This window comes from Hylobates moloch, unplaced genomic scaffold (assembly GCF_009828535.3).
Source record: "Hylobates moloch isolate HMO894 unplaced genomic scaffold, HMol_V3 SCAFFOLD_2, whole genome shotgun sequence".
Lineage (NCBI taxonomy): Eukaryota > Metazoa > Chordata > Mammalia > Primates > Hylobatidae > Hylobates > Hylobates moloch.
The window spans coordinates 177,319,242-177,333,798 of NW_026652277.1; the positions used below are offsets into that span (position 1 = coordinate 177,319,242).

A 14,557-nucleotide genomic window follows, 5' to 3' on the forward strand; every position below is an offset into this window, starting at 1 on the left:
AGGCGCCTGCGTCATTCACGCGCGCCGCAGCGGAGCACCGGAAGTCATGGAGGTAGGGCGGGTGCAGGGCCCGGTTCGATCCCGAGGTAGGCATGGAGTGGGCGCCAGACGCTCGGTGGTGCTCGGCTACGCGGAGTAGGCGAGCGAGCACCCGCCTGCGGTGGCCGGCAGTCCGCGCTGGAGGGCGCTGGCGACGTCGCGGCCCTGGCCTCTGTGGCGATATCGGACGCTCGGCCCTGCAAGACGCCCGGCGGGCCCTGCCGGCCTCCCTGGGCCAGGCTCAGTTTCTCCGTCGCCTCCTGGCCCTGAGCTGGAACGCGGCGGACGGTCAGGGAGGGCTGTGCGCGGTGGCGCGGGGGCGGAAAGCCGCAGGTCGGGCTCTCACCTGACCGTGGCTTGCTCCTAGAAGCGCAGTTTCCTAGTCGCTGCCTGTAGGGTCCACAGTCGGACAGTAAATTTCTGTTCATCGCTTTTGGACCGTTTGAGTCACTGTAAAACTCATCACGACGGCCTCACCGACGTCGTGTCAGATCTGGTTGTATGTGGTTGCCTCATAATATTTATTTATTTTTCCTCCCTGAGGCAACTAAATATTAAAACACCTATCATCAGCAGTAACGACAGCGGAGCCGGGCGTGGTGGGGCCTGTGGTCCCAGCTACTCCGTAGTCTGAGGTGGAAGGATCGCTTTAGCCCAGGAGGTGGAGGTTGCAGTGAGCCGAGATCGCGCCACTGCACCCCTGTCTGGGCGACGGCGAGACCCCGTCTCCAAAATAATGATAACAATAACTACCATTTTTTAGTACTATGTGCTAGATGCTTTTCATGTGTTATCTGATTACTGCAGCCCTACAAGGTGCAGCTTGGCACCGTTTTATTTCACTTAGAACTGAGATTCGGATAAAGTAAATTTTTAAAGTAACTTTTCCAAGGCAAGAGGTAGTCAGAGGCTGAGGAATGATTCAAATTTAAGTCCAGCTCCGAAGCATCGGCCCCGTGTAGTCTGCAGAGTTCCAGCCCCATAGGGCCACATGGAGGATGTGAGTGACAATCGCCAGAGAAAATCAACAAATAGTTGATGTAGATTTCTTTAGTGATGACTTGTTAAGGCCTGCTGGGATTGTTCGAAAACCAGGGCTGAGAGTGGAAAGTGCAACTTCTGGGGACAAAAGGAGCAAACAGGGCAACTGATACTGAGCAGTTTCCACATTAGGAAGATGCCCAGAGTTAATTGTGAGTGTCACAACACAGCCACCCCTTAACTCGACACACCAAAATAAAGAGCCTCAGTTCAGCTTTAGATCCTGAATTTGGCTTCTTTGCAGGTTTATACGATGGTCTTAGTGTCATGTGGGATAATTGTGAGGATTTTGATTGTATTTAATTCTCCATGGAAAACCAGTACGGTTTGCTACTTTTTACGTGGCAGAGAAGGCTAAACTTTACCTCTGCCCATCTTAGTTCAGAGTGACCCCTTTAACAAATGAAAGGATAACAAGAAAAAAGTTTGTTAATGTGCAGAGTACACATCACAAGGGATAAACCTTCATGAAAAGTAACTTGAAATGGTGGCCTAGAACGACATTTGTATACCGTCTTCAACAAAGACCTATAGATTTGCAGAGAAATGACAGGACACAGGAGAGCAGTTTTAGGCTTCAAAGGGCAGGAAACTGGGAAGGTAGATACATATTTGGAAACTAATGGAGTAAGAATTGTTTGCAGATTCCTCTGGTACCTTCTCTGGTCTGGTAAGAGTCTAAAGTTATCCCCAGTAAAGAATTTATATCCTGTCTTTGGGCGGAAGAGGGGGAGGATAGAGAGAGCTTTTCCTTCATTTGCTGCCTCTTGTCTTCAGCTCAAATTTGTTGTTGTTTTTATATCAAAGAGGCATGTTTTGGGATGACATTGTGGTTTTCTTCAACACCGTTTAGGGAGTCAGAGGTACGTGGGGTTCTTTTTCCTTCTTGTTCGCTATACTTGGTTTCTGCTCTCCCATTCCCCATTTTAAAAAATTGCTTATTTTGATAACTCTGGGATAGTGAAGGAATGCTGAGAGGAATAATGCTCTGTTCGTAAAACACATTCAGCTTCTGTGAACTTGTATTTTTTTCTTTTTTTTTTTAAGTGAAAGGCAAGTTTATTAAGAAAGTAAAGGAATAAAGAATGGCTACCCCATAGGCAGAGCAGTTTGCAAATATTATGATTGATAATTTTAAGTCTTTAAGCCTTTATCATATTTGAGAACATTTATGTAAATTATCTTTAATATTTAATCACAATGTTTTAATCATATAGCTCTCACAATATCCAGAAAGCATGTTAACAGCAACTATACCTGAGTGCATTCAGTTCTTAAGAGATGTGACTTAAATATATAATACTCTATTTTTCTTTCTGTTAAGCAGTGCCTTTTATTTTATTTTATTTTTTTTTAGGTATTAATAGGTGACCCTATTACCACATGTCTTTCTCCCTCAGTGTATGATATAATTTGTAATCTTGGGTTTCAACTCAGAGAAAATTGTGATATCAATAGCATTGTAACTCAGAATGGTGAAGTATGCTGGAAAACAATCACAGACTGTGTGAGCTACACAGAATCAGGTTTGTGCTGTCTTTGTACTCCAAACTTTCATAACTGTTCCACTGAAAATGTCTTGACCTGTAAAATTCACCTTTCTGACCGTTGGTTCCTTTTATTAGATAATGTTATAATGCAGGCCTAACTCCAAGGAGAACAGAAATCAATGTGAAAAGAGAGGATATGAGGCCAGAGAAGCATGGACAAGTTAGTGGAAAGCTGGGCTAAGAAAACCACCTCTACAGAGGAGGTGTCAGGAGGCAGAGAGGGGCTGGTGGGCTGTTGATGATGTAGATCTCAGGGCCTTGAGATGATTCTCCATAGGAGTCATATGAATTAAGGGTAGAAAATGACCAGTAATAGATTATACAGTTATTTTAATGTCTTCTAGGCATTCTTGCACACTTTGGAGCAGAGATGTAGGTGGGGAAATTTAATAATAGTTATATAAATTACAGATGAACATACTCTGGCCTAGCAGTCCGTTTTCAGGAATCTTTAAGACAGATACAGATAGGAAAGTGTGTGTGTGCAAGGTTATTCCTTGCAGCATTGTTTATAATAGCTAAATAAATAAAATAAACAGCCAAACATCAAGCAGTAGGGGATTGGTTCAGTAAATTATGATAAATTCATATAATGGAATATTATGCAGTGGTAGAAAAGAATGAGGAGGCTCATCTGATACAGAAGTCTCTGAGCTAAGTTGGAAAAAGAATAGGAGGGGCTTGTATTTGTAATTACCCTTTGGTATTTATTGATCATGAACCAAGTATATGGTTAATCCCAAACTTATCAAAAAAATTAAAACAACAATAACTTCATATTATAAATATGTTTAAAACAATTCATTGCCATTAGAAATCTCAGTCTAATAACGTTAAAATAATCGGTTACAAAATTGTATATACAGTGTGAGCCTGGTTTAACTTAAAAAAAATCAGGTTACAAAATTATATATACAATGTGAGCCTGGTTTTCTGTATTATGTACAGGTAAAGACATTGACAAAATAGTTTTCTCTTGTTTGAAACTTTTTGTATTTTCCACATTCTCTGCTGATAGTATATTTTTCTTTGATAACCTGATAAGCATTATGTGATTTATTTCCAATAATATGAAAGTATATCATATGTTCAATGGTAAGCTAATTGTTGATTTTGTGGAAATTTTATAATTAAAGCATTATTTTCTTCGATGATGTAGATATTTTATATCACGTGATATGGAGCTATGGTGCTGAAATTTGTTTTCTTATCCTTTAAGACCAGGGTCTGGATTACTGGGGAAATGTGAGGCTGCTGGGCCCTGTGTGTGAGGCTGTCCATTCACATTTCTTATCTCTGACCAAGGGGCAATTTGAAATTCAATATGCACCGTGGTTCCAGTGGACAAGTTTTCCAGAGGTTTGGCTTTTGAACAACCTTTAGAAATAAAAGACTGTGCAAATACTAATTAGAGGACTTATTATTTGCCAATTTTAAAGGGGCCTCCTTCATCCCCAGGCCCTCCAGCTGTGAAGTGTTGAGAGTTGCAAGAGAACCCTGGGCTATTATGCAGGGTCTCCAAAGCCTGAGCTGAGAAACGTGCTCCTTGGAACACAGGAAGGTTTTGAATTCATTATCACAGGATTAGGGGTTGGAGAGCTAACATTTGGCACATGGTGCTCATCCAGGGATAGAAGAAAAATTGACCACTCCAGAATAAGAGGCCCTGTGGAGAGGTATTGAGGTGTTCTAAGACAGTGGGGCCTGGAGACCAGAGCTGGGATACTTGGTTTGTTAATGGGGAACTGAAGGGAGTATGGGTAATTTGGGGCCTAACCCAAAATCTTGTTTTGGTTTGTTTTTTTGGTCAGTTTTTCTTCATTTTATTTGGCACACCAAATGAGCACAGTAAAGCAGTAACTATAACAAGTCTAATTCTGCTTTGAATGTGGAGTGAAGGAATCATCATGTCCCCCTTGTACTAGTGCTTTTAAGTGGCAGGATGAGTGCCTTGTGTGTATCTGTTTGAGGACTCAGCCAAATCAAAAGGAGAAACATGATGGAGGTCGAAATGCTTGACTTTTCCACTTAAATTATGCCAGATTTGTTGCTTTCAATAAACGTTTAAATAAAGAAACTTCAAGGAATTCTTCAGCTATTAAAATATTTTTATTGATTCTTTAGGCAATATAATTATACAGAATATGTTTACTTATTCACTGAAAGTAACTAAAATATGGCAGTTGAAATCTCTCAAGGTTTGAATTTCAATAAATAATGTTACTTTGAGAAGTAGTTTCAGAGTGTACATCCTAATATGTGTTTTATTCTAAATAGTTATTTCCCGAAATATTTGATGCCTTGGAAAGTCTACAGTCTCCTGCTATTTCTCTTAGCTTAATGAAACTGACGTCATGTCTAGAACGAACCTTGGGTGATGTAAGTGTGAGAACTCTTTCATTATTGGCCCATTAAATTGTCTGAATGAACATTAAACTATTTTACAGCTGCCCTCAGATTTCTTGATTATTTTCCTATAAGATAAAATCATTTGGTACAAATTTTTAATATTTCCCTTTTGAATGATTATGAAATCAAAGGATTGGTGTCTACTTTTCACCCTTCATTTGTACAAACAGTTGCTTCACGGATAATATTTTTAATGTTTATTGGCTCATAATGCACTGTTACACAATTTTTGTTTGAATTTTAGGTATTTTTACTGATTGGGAAGGAATGCCCCTTTCTTTTAAGAGATCTGCTTGCATCTGAGGAGCTTGCTCAAGTCTTCGGGCAGTCTGTGGTAAGTTTGTTCATCTAAACTCACGGAGTGTATTAGTCCGTTTTCATGCTGCTGATAAAGACATACCTGAGACTGGGAAGAGAAAGGTTTCATTGGACTTATGGTTTCACATGGCTGAGGAGGCCTCAGAATCATGGCAGGAGGAGAAAGGCATTTCTTACATGGTGGCAGCAAGGGAAAAATGAGGAAGAAGCAAAAGTGGAAACCCCTGATAAACCCATCAGATCTCATGAAACTTATTCACTATCACAAGAGTAGCACAGGAAAGGCCAGTCCCCATGATTCAGCTATCTCCCCCTGCATCCCTCGCACAACATGAGAGAATTCTGGAAGATACAATTCAAGTTGAGATTTGGGTGGGGACACAGCCAAACCATATCGTGGAGTAAGTGCAAAACAACAATTCACATATGCTGAGCTTTTGTTCTTCCCAAACTGATGATGCTTTAGGGAAAAATTGTATTAGTGATTCAAGCATATTCTCCCTTCCCACCTTCCCTTTCAAAATTGCCCCTCTTCCGGCACATAGAAAGCTTTCCTATCCCGAGTGTGAATAACTCTGGGGCACCACAGGGCCAATGTGAAGCATATTGTCTCGATCAATTACATATTAATAACTATAATACTAAATCCAGAATACAACTTTAACCCTTTAAATGAGTGATAATACAGTTTTATTTGAAAATTTTAACGTGAAATTATGCTTTTTGCAACCATTTAAACTTACAGTGGAAAAAAAATTCAGATGTTAAAAAAATCATGCAGTTACATACTATATTAAAATCTCCTAAAGGGCACATGATCAAGAGACTTAAGACTAATGAATAACCTTAGGCAACTGAGTGAGGCAAGGTCAAGATGAAGAAACCCAGAAGAGCCTTGTCTGGAAGCTGTGCTTGCCAAGCCAGGGAGCTGCTAGATGATTTTTGGAGTAAAGAAATCTGTCTTCAGTGGAGCTTTTCCATTCTTTTCTGTGGATCTTTACTCCTTGTCCGCGGAAAGATCATTTTCTTTTGTGGAGAGCATGAAATGAAGATAAAAAGTGCAAACCTCTTGTTACACTGAATTCTTAAACACATTTTGTTTCTTTGATCTGTTCTTTGGTACTTGCTTATATGTGATTGGCCTTCTGCCCACTTGTGGCCCCTGCAGCCACCAGGTACTTTTACTTGGTCACTGGCATTTATACATCTGATTGACCAGATAGTGTGAACCATGAGTATTTCACAAATTATTGGTAGAGCAAAACGATCTGAAGTTGCATAGGAGAACTGCTTGTTAAATGTTCCTACATTCAGTAGAACTGCTCTTGATCATTTCCACCTCCTGGTTTTGGGTCTTCCCCCCGAGGGAAGTTCAGAATGTATCCGTATTCCCTTCTCAGCAGCCGTCTTTCACATGCATGAAGACAGTGTTCACTTCCTTCTTGAGTCTTCTGGAGGCTCAACCATTCTTTCTCCTATGACATGAATTTAATGTCTCAAGTCAACCATTGTTTCTCCTATGACATGAATTCTTTCAGTCTTTGAACGTCTTCCATTATATTCTGAGTTTCTTCTAAATATGGTGCCTCAAACCCAAAGCAGTTCTCTGGGCATGACATGATTGCAGTCTATTAAGTAGGACCCCTGGTTGGGTGTTTTCTTCACTCTGCAGATAGATGGTGGGGTGGATAAGTGATGGGCTTCACGTCAGACAGCTGGGAAGTGGAGGCTCAAGCCTGGAGCCATGCTGCTCGGGCATCTGCCCTGCTGCCTCTGTTTAACCACACAATTGCATGCTGCTTAATACAGTGATATGTTTCTGCTTATCATATCATTGTCTTTTTACATTTTATTTAGATATTATGCACATTTGAAGCACTTTATTAAAGCAGGATAACCTGGGTCAGATCTTATCCCCATATTGATTTTGTAGCCTTTGAGACCTTGGTGTCACCTTTCCATGCTTGTATTTTTTTCACCTAGATGCTGGGGATAATAGTAGTACCTTCCTCATAGGTGGTTCTTAGGATGAATGAGTTGATGTACACATAAAATGTCTCTAGCACATATTAAACACTCAGTAAATGTTGGTTTTATTATTACTGCTATATACCAGCCAAAACTGTTGACTCTGTCAGTTAAAAAGAAGAACACAAATGTTATCTTCATATTATATTGGTTTATTCAATAATTCAATATAATTAACTATGTAATGATTTGCGGATTAGATGAATGTGCTAAAAGTCTTCGTTGGCTCTCCGTGTGGTCTCAACCTGCGTAACATCTTATGGCATGGGTTTGCGTCACCTGAAGAAATTCCTCCAAAGTAAGTTGCAAGTGAAGAAATTTTCTTCCTTTTTTGGATCTACCAAAGAGTTTTTTAAATTTTGAATTTCATGAGAAGGAAATATATTTTGTGAAAGATGAGTGAGTTTTGAGATAGGATTTTGAAGATAAAAATGGAATATTACTAGTTTAGTCACCAGAGTGATGACTGGGTTATAATTTCAGTGACTTACACCCCAAAGGCAATTCAGGGGTGACACCAGAAGGATGTTATGCCATTCACCTCCTGGGTGGGTAGAAGACCCTGAGGTTTCATTAGGGTCTTCATCAGAGTTTCTGTGGTGCTGTTGTGCTGCCCAACTATTGCACAGTCTAATTCCTACATCTAGAGAATTTTGTGCAATTTTGTTTGTTTGTTTGTTTGTTTTTGAGATAGAGTGTCACTCTGTCACCCAGGCTGGAGTGCCATGGTACATTCTCAGCTCACTGCAACCTCCTCCTTCCAGGCTTAAGTGATCCTCCTGAGTAGCTGGGACTACAGGCACACGCCACTATGCCCACCTAACTTTTTGTATGTTTTGTAGAGATAGGATTTCACCTTGTTTCCCAGACTGGTCTCAGACTCCTGAGCTCAACTGATCTGCCCGCCTTGGCCTCCCAAAGTGCTGGGATTACAGGCTGAGTCACCATGCTCGGCCAGTTTCATGCAATTTAACGGTGCTTTGCTTTCTTAATTTTAAATTTGTGTTTTTCGTAGTGAAGCTTTTTATGGGCATGATTGAGTACATTTTTGTAACAGATCTCTATGGTATTTCCTAGATACTGTTCAATGATGATACTGTTGACAGCAGGATTGGGTCAGTTACTGAAGAGTTACCTTCAAAACACTAAACTTACATTGGCACATCGCTCTTTCATAACTCTTACAAACCTCGAGGATTTGATTGTTTTTCCTGGTAAATACTATGTTTCACATTTCTTCCTTAATGTAGCTTTGTGTAGATATTTGCAAAGTCAGTAAACAGCATTAAGAGGTGCACTCTTGAGGTGGGGTGAAGTAGTTGTTCTTCAGTAGTCAGATGGCTTTCAGAGTTGCTTGAAGAACCTCCTACATTTTACCACCCAAAGCCCTGCCTCCTCCCACCATGCCCTGGGGTTGTTGTGGGGGTCACGGGAGTTGCGGCTGCGTGAGTTGAGCTCTTTCTTCCTCAGATGCACTATGCGCAACAGTGGCCTCAGGCTGTTGTATGATGTACATTTTCTCCTCCATTTACCTCTTGTATCTTTGTTCTTATGATCATTATGCCAGAAATACTTGTAGTATCAAGGGTCTTTTACACCTTCTGAAAATGTATTTTACTTCTGTTGGTCATTGTGCTCAGTTGGTCCACCCTGAACTGTTGCCTAAATCACTGAAGAGACATCCATGCCCCACTTTCCAAGGGTCACCTGCACCTTGGGCCCTTGGTCAGGGCGATCCTACTCTCTAACAAGTCCCCTGCTGCAGGGGTCACGGTTCAGCCACCTAAAGGGGTTGGCTCGTTGGCATCACTCCCCCAGCGTGTTTCCGTCTTTTTTCAGTTGATCAGTATGATTGTGTTTAAAACTGTGTGTTATTTTACAGATGTTACTTATGAGGTGCTTTCAGTATTAGAAGAAGTGATGACGAAATCTGCTTTTATATTAAAAATCATGTTACCATATTGGGAAGTTGCACTGGTCAAGTTCAAGTCACACAGGTAACTAAAGGGTGCATGGCAGAGGGGTTTGCAGTGGTTGGAGGCCAGTCTTTCTTGATGCCCTTCACTTTGGATGCTTTTTGCTGTTGGAGTAGAAGTGAAGAGAACCTGGACTGACTTGAGCAGACCTGAAAATAAAACACCTTCATAGAGTCGCTTCAAGGACAGCCTGTGATTGTATCTGAAACATTGCCTTGTGGTGCAGTTGATAGAATTATTTTTCAGGATCCACTTTTTAATATTTTCTGGAATTCTTAGAATGAGTGAAACATGTTCAGAATCATGAAACATAGGTAAGCCAGCTTCGTCCTTACATTCTGTTTCTGTTTCCTGAGGAGCAAACACATGTATGGTCACCACCAGAAGGTCTGGTGAGCTGGTCTTTAGTTCCTTAAAGGATGTCACCCTAATTCATTCATTTTTATGCCTTGAGAACCCACTGAAATCCTGGGATGTGCATTTTTGTTTTTTTCTTTTTGAGACTGGGTCTCACCCTGTCCTCCAGGCTGAAGTGCATTGGAGCCACCTCGGCTCACTGCAGCCTTGAACTCCTGGGCTCAAGCAGTCCTCCCACCTCAGCCTCCTGAGTAGCTAGGACTGTAAGTGTGCACTACCATGCCTGGCTAATTTTTGTACTTTTTCTAGAGATGAGGTCTCAGTCCATTCCCCAGGCTGGTCTTGAGCTCCTGGGCTCAAGTGATCCTCCTGACTTAGCCTCCCAAAGTGCTGGGATTACAGGAGTGAGCCACTGCGCCCAGGCTCAGTATTTTCTGGAAGCAATGAAATGAGTTAGACAGTCCTTCGATAACATTTTATTCTGTAGGAGCTACTAAAAATGGTTAATCAAACATTAAAACACCGGAAGATGTTTTTAAAATCACTAGTTAATGAAACTTTGGTTCTATGTGTGAGTGGTTTTGTTTTGTTTTGTTTTTTGAGACAGAGTCTCACTGTGTCACCCTGGCTGGAGTGCAGTGGTGTTATCTCAGCTCACTGTATCCTCTGCCTCCTAGGTTCAAGCGATTCTTGTGCCTCAGCCTCCCAAGTATCAGGGACTATGGGCATGCACCACCACGCCTGGCTGATTTTTGTATTTTTAGTAGAGACAGGGTTTCGTCACGTTGGTCAGGCTGGTCTCAAAGTCTTAGCCTCATGTGATCTGCCCACCTCAGCCTCCCAAAGTGCTGGGATTAGAGGCTTGAGCCACTGCGCCTAGCTGGTTCTGTTCTGCTTCTTGTATTAGCAAGTATTATCATTTCTCTTTGCCTTTGATATCTAGACTGCAGCAGTTATTGTGATGTTGGTGTCAATATTATTTTTGTTTTTTGCTTGTTTTTTACTTAGAGAGTCTTACTCTGTCACTCAAGCTAGAGTGTAATAGCACAGTCATAGCTCACTGCAGCCTTGAACTCCTGGGTTCAAGCAATCCTCCCGCCTCAGCCCCCTGAGTAGCTAGGACTACAGGCAGTGTCACCGCACTCAATTTCTAAATTTTTTGTAGAGATGGGGTTTCCCAGGCTGATCTTGAACTCATGGCCTCAAGCGATCCTCCCACCTTGGCTTCCCAAAATGCTGGGATTACAGGCGTGAGCCACTGCACCTGGCCTAATATTTATTTTTGAAACATGGAGTTTTGCCTATTTTTCCTTCAATTTCATAGATTTGCTGACTGCGCCATATTGTTGCTGACACAACTAGAGACTGGACTTAGGAATGTTTTTGCCACACTTAACAGATGTCCAAAAAGACTCCTGACTGCTGAGGTAAGCTTGTTTTTATTATTGATTGTGATCATGGTTGCTGTATTCACAGTTTTCTGTTACCAATTAAAAGTTTTTAAAAATGTTACTCTGTTTCACATTAAAATGATTTTTTAGCTAAGAAGTGTGGAAGGCCTCACTATCATTTTTATAGGATTTATATTTATGTTATTTATGATTGTTTTTGATATTTCTGTAATATTTCCAAACAGTCTTTAAAACTTAATGATACCATGAACGTAGTAGGCACTGATTCTCTCTCTAGCTGTGTTGATGGTGTGTCACCGTAACCACATGAGATGGCTGGGGTCTAGCCAGGAGACTGAGGCGACCAGTGGTTGATCCTGACCTTGGGAAACTAATCAAAACCTTCTGAGCTTGAGTTTCTCCATCTTACAAATGGAAGATATAGGATTTGGAGGTGACTTGGTGTGGTGCCAGCCCTGCAGCAGGTCATGGAAGCCTTTGTCTCAGTTTCTTGAACCCCTCTATGTGTGTACACACGCACATACACACAGCTGTCTCAGAGTTCCACATTGACCCCTGGTTGCCTGTCTGAGGCAAGTGTCTCTGAGTTTCCAGCCTAACTCCTCTGGCTCCTAGAATTTCTCATTTCTGCTCCTTTTTGGTAGTTATGATAAGATCCTGCTGCTTAGTGACAAAGATCTCGAAATAATATGGCTGCAGTGACTGAAATAGGATAGAAGTGCATTTCTGCCTTTCCCAAATGTGAGTAGCTCCCAGTGAGATGGCAGCACCCCCATCATCAGCACTCAGACCCCTCTGTGTCGTCTTCCAGTGATGAGGGCCAGGCCTTCCTCGTGGAGACAACTGCTTCCTGGCTCCAGCCGGCTGTGTCAGCCATCACGTCTGCTTTCCAGCCAGCAGGAAGAGCAAAGATTGGTGCATGCCCCTCTCTAAGAACACTTCCTGGAGGTAGCACAGGCCTTGGGCCAGAGCTTAGTTGCACTTGCTGCCAGGGAGGCATGGAAGCGTTCCTGGGTGGCCAAGTGCCCAGCTTCCCACGGGACGATCTGTTGTGGAGGGAGGGCAGGCGCAGCCGCTCCACACCTCGGATTCTCGTCTCCTTCTCCAGCTTGGCTTTTGCTTTTTGCCCCCTTTGTAGGCATTCCTCAATGCTCTGCCATCAACCCCATCCTCTGTTTCCTCTCCCTGGGAAATCTCATACAATTCTGTGCCTTACATTTTCATCTCTGGGGGAACAACAATTAGAAAATACTTTGAACCCAATGAAAATGAAACCCAGCACATGCGAAGTTTTGGACCCAGTGAAAGCAGTGCTGCGAGGGCAGCTTATGGCCCCGGAGCCGGGCTCCCCAATGTTGCTTCTCGCTGACCCCCATCTGATCTCTGCAGTTAGATCTGCTCATGTTCGCTAAATATCTTCATGGGACTTTTCCTCAGCACCTCACATTTATCTTATTTCAGAAAGGCGTTGTTTCCCACAGATTTGTCTTCTGACGCTCCCTCTGTCATCTCAGCCTCACCAGCTGCAGACTCCAGCAGCGTCTCGTGTTTCCCGCACACCTCCCGTGTCCACTCAGTGGCCAGCACGGCTGGTGGTTTCCACCCAGCTGACCTTGTGCTCTTCCTGTCCAAACTGAGAAGCCCCCCGTCTGGCTCCTCGGCCCACCCGAGCTCATCTCACGATTCTTCCTCCTTCTGAAATTTCATTCTCACAGTCCTGCTGATTGTTTTTTTTAGTTTTTTTTTTTTTTTTTGAGGCAGGGTCTCGCTCTGTTGTCGCCCAGGCTGGAGTGCAGTGGTGCAATCATAGCTCACTGCAGCCTCAATCTCCGGGCTTAAGCGATCCTCCCACCTCAGCCCCCCGAGTAACTGGGACCACAGGTGTGTGCTACTACACCTGGCTCATTTTTACATTTTTTTTTTTTTCCTTGTAGAGATGGAGTCTTGCCATGTTGACCAGGCTGATCTTGAACTCCTGGGCATAAGTCATCCTTCTGCCTCGGCCTTCCAAAGTTTTGGGATTACAGGCATGAGCCACCATACCTGGCCCCACTGATTATTTTCTAGACTGATATTCTGATGTTATTTATGGTTTTTTTCACTGGTTTAACCTCCTCGATGATGTCCTGTTGCATGCCAGATGGAGTGCATCCTCTTCACATGGCAGCAAGGCCTCGGCTTCTAACCCTGCCCGCCTCTTTGGTGTGTTCCCTGTTTGGGTACCTCAGTGAAATTTAGGCTTCTTGTCAGCTCCAGAACTTGCTTGTCTTTCCTCTTACTTCGTTCCTCACCCCCAGATTTTCCGCCCCAGGTCAGGGGCTGTGACCACAAAAGCGACCTTCCAGAGGCTCATCTACTGAAAGGTGGAGGCTGCTTTTCTCTGTGTTCTGTTTCTATCTCATCTTGGAGGCAGTCCTGCTTTGCCTTACTCATGTGCATTTCTGCAGAGGTCTCTGCAGGTTCTCTGAGGCAAGCCTACATGTTGCTGCCCAGGCCCAGTGCCTTCCATGTAGGCCACTCAGCGCGATGTGGAGCAAAGCTTCAGGGAAGAGCTGGGCCCCACCCATTAGAGCCCTTGCTTCATGATACCTGCATGGGGATCGGCTGCACGGTGGCATGCTCCATCACTGTAGGGCCATGCGGTGCAAATAAATTTGGATATTTACTTGTCATTTGAGTTCATAAATAACATGGCTGTTTCCACAGAGGATATAATCTATCAAAGAATATATTATTAGCCCAGGCTTTTATCCAGAATAAACAGGATCAGTTTTTAAGGCAGTACATATATGAAGATATTTTATAAAACTTAATAAGACTCTGCAGATGCTGTTATTATTTACTGATTACTTTTGTGTCATGAGATTTCTTCAGGACCAGTGGAAGATATGAATATGAGTGAGATTTCCTGACTTCAGAAGCTTATTTATCACGGGACAGTGAGAGGGCATTTATACTAACTCTGTAAAACAAAGTAGAAGCTAATGTGTGTAGTTGATGGAGGTAAGTGAAAAATTCCACTTTTTGGAGAAAGTGGGAATATGTGGTAGACATTGGATATTTAGAACTCAAAGGGAATTTTATGGCTAGCAATACAGATTTGAGAGCTAAAGATAACAGATTTTAGAGTCATCTGTGTAGTAATGTTGAAGAATATTGGCAATATGAAATTTAAAATAGGTTATCAAACATTATTAAACATTAATAAATCAAAAAACATTTCTTGAGAGCTAGCTTACACAAAATCCTGATTTCATCACATCACACCGCATGGCCCTACAGTGATGGAGTGTGCCACCATGCAACTGATCCCCATGCCGTCAAACCTCACTGAAGGGATTTCGTCACGCTGTCCGTCAAATCTCACTGAAGTGATTTCATCACGCTGTCTGTCAAATCTCACTGAAGTGATTTCGTCACGCTGTCT

The 14,557-nt window shown here is 42.5% G+C and overlaps 1 protein-coding gene across 9 annotated transcripts in view; it reads left to right on the top strand.

Annotated features, from left to right (window-relative positions):
- Window positions 1-10: 10 nt before the first annotated feature.
- ERMARD (ER membrane associated RNA degradation) overlaps window positions 11-14,557 on the top strand; it is a 31,017-nt gene continuing 16,470 nt past the window's right edge. For 2 of the 9 annotated variants that reach the window (XM_032162568.2, XM_032162571.2), the window contains exons 1-9: window positions 11-52; window positions 2,438-2,606; window positions 3,850-3,989; window positions 4,908-5,009; window positions 5,284-5,373; window positions 7,586-7,683; window positions 8,463-8,599; window positions 9,268-9,382; window positions 11,043-11,145. In XM_032162568.2, coding sequence (XP_032018459.1) covers window positions 47-52; window positions 2,438-2,606; window positions 3,850-3,989; window positions 4,908-5,009; window positions 5,284-5,373; window positions 7,586-7,683; window positions 8,463-8,599; window positions 9,268-9,382; window positions 11,043-11,145 — 960 coding nt within the window. In that variant the 5' untranslated portion in view covers window positions 11-46. Of the gene's footprint in view, window positions 53-85; window positions 1,944-2,437; window positions 2,607-3,849; window positions 3,990-4,907; window positions 5,010-5,283; window positions 5,374-7,585; window positions 7,684-8,462; window positions 8,600-9,267; window positions 9,383-11,042; window positions 11,146-14,557 lie in introns of those variants that run through there. The other 7 variants (XR_004249606.2, XM_058435697.1, XM_032162565.2 and 4 more) reach the window with 5 other exon arrangements.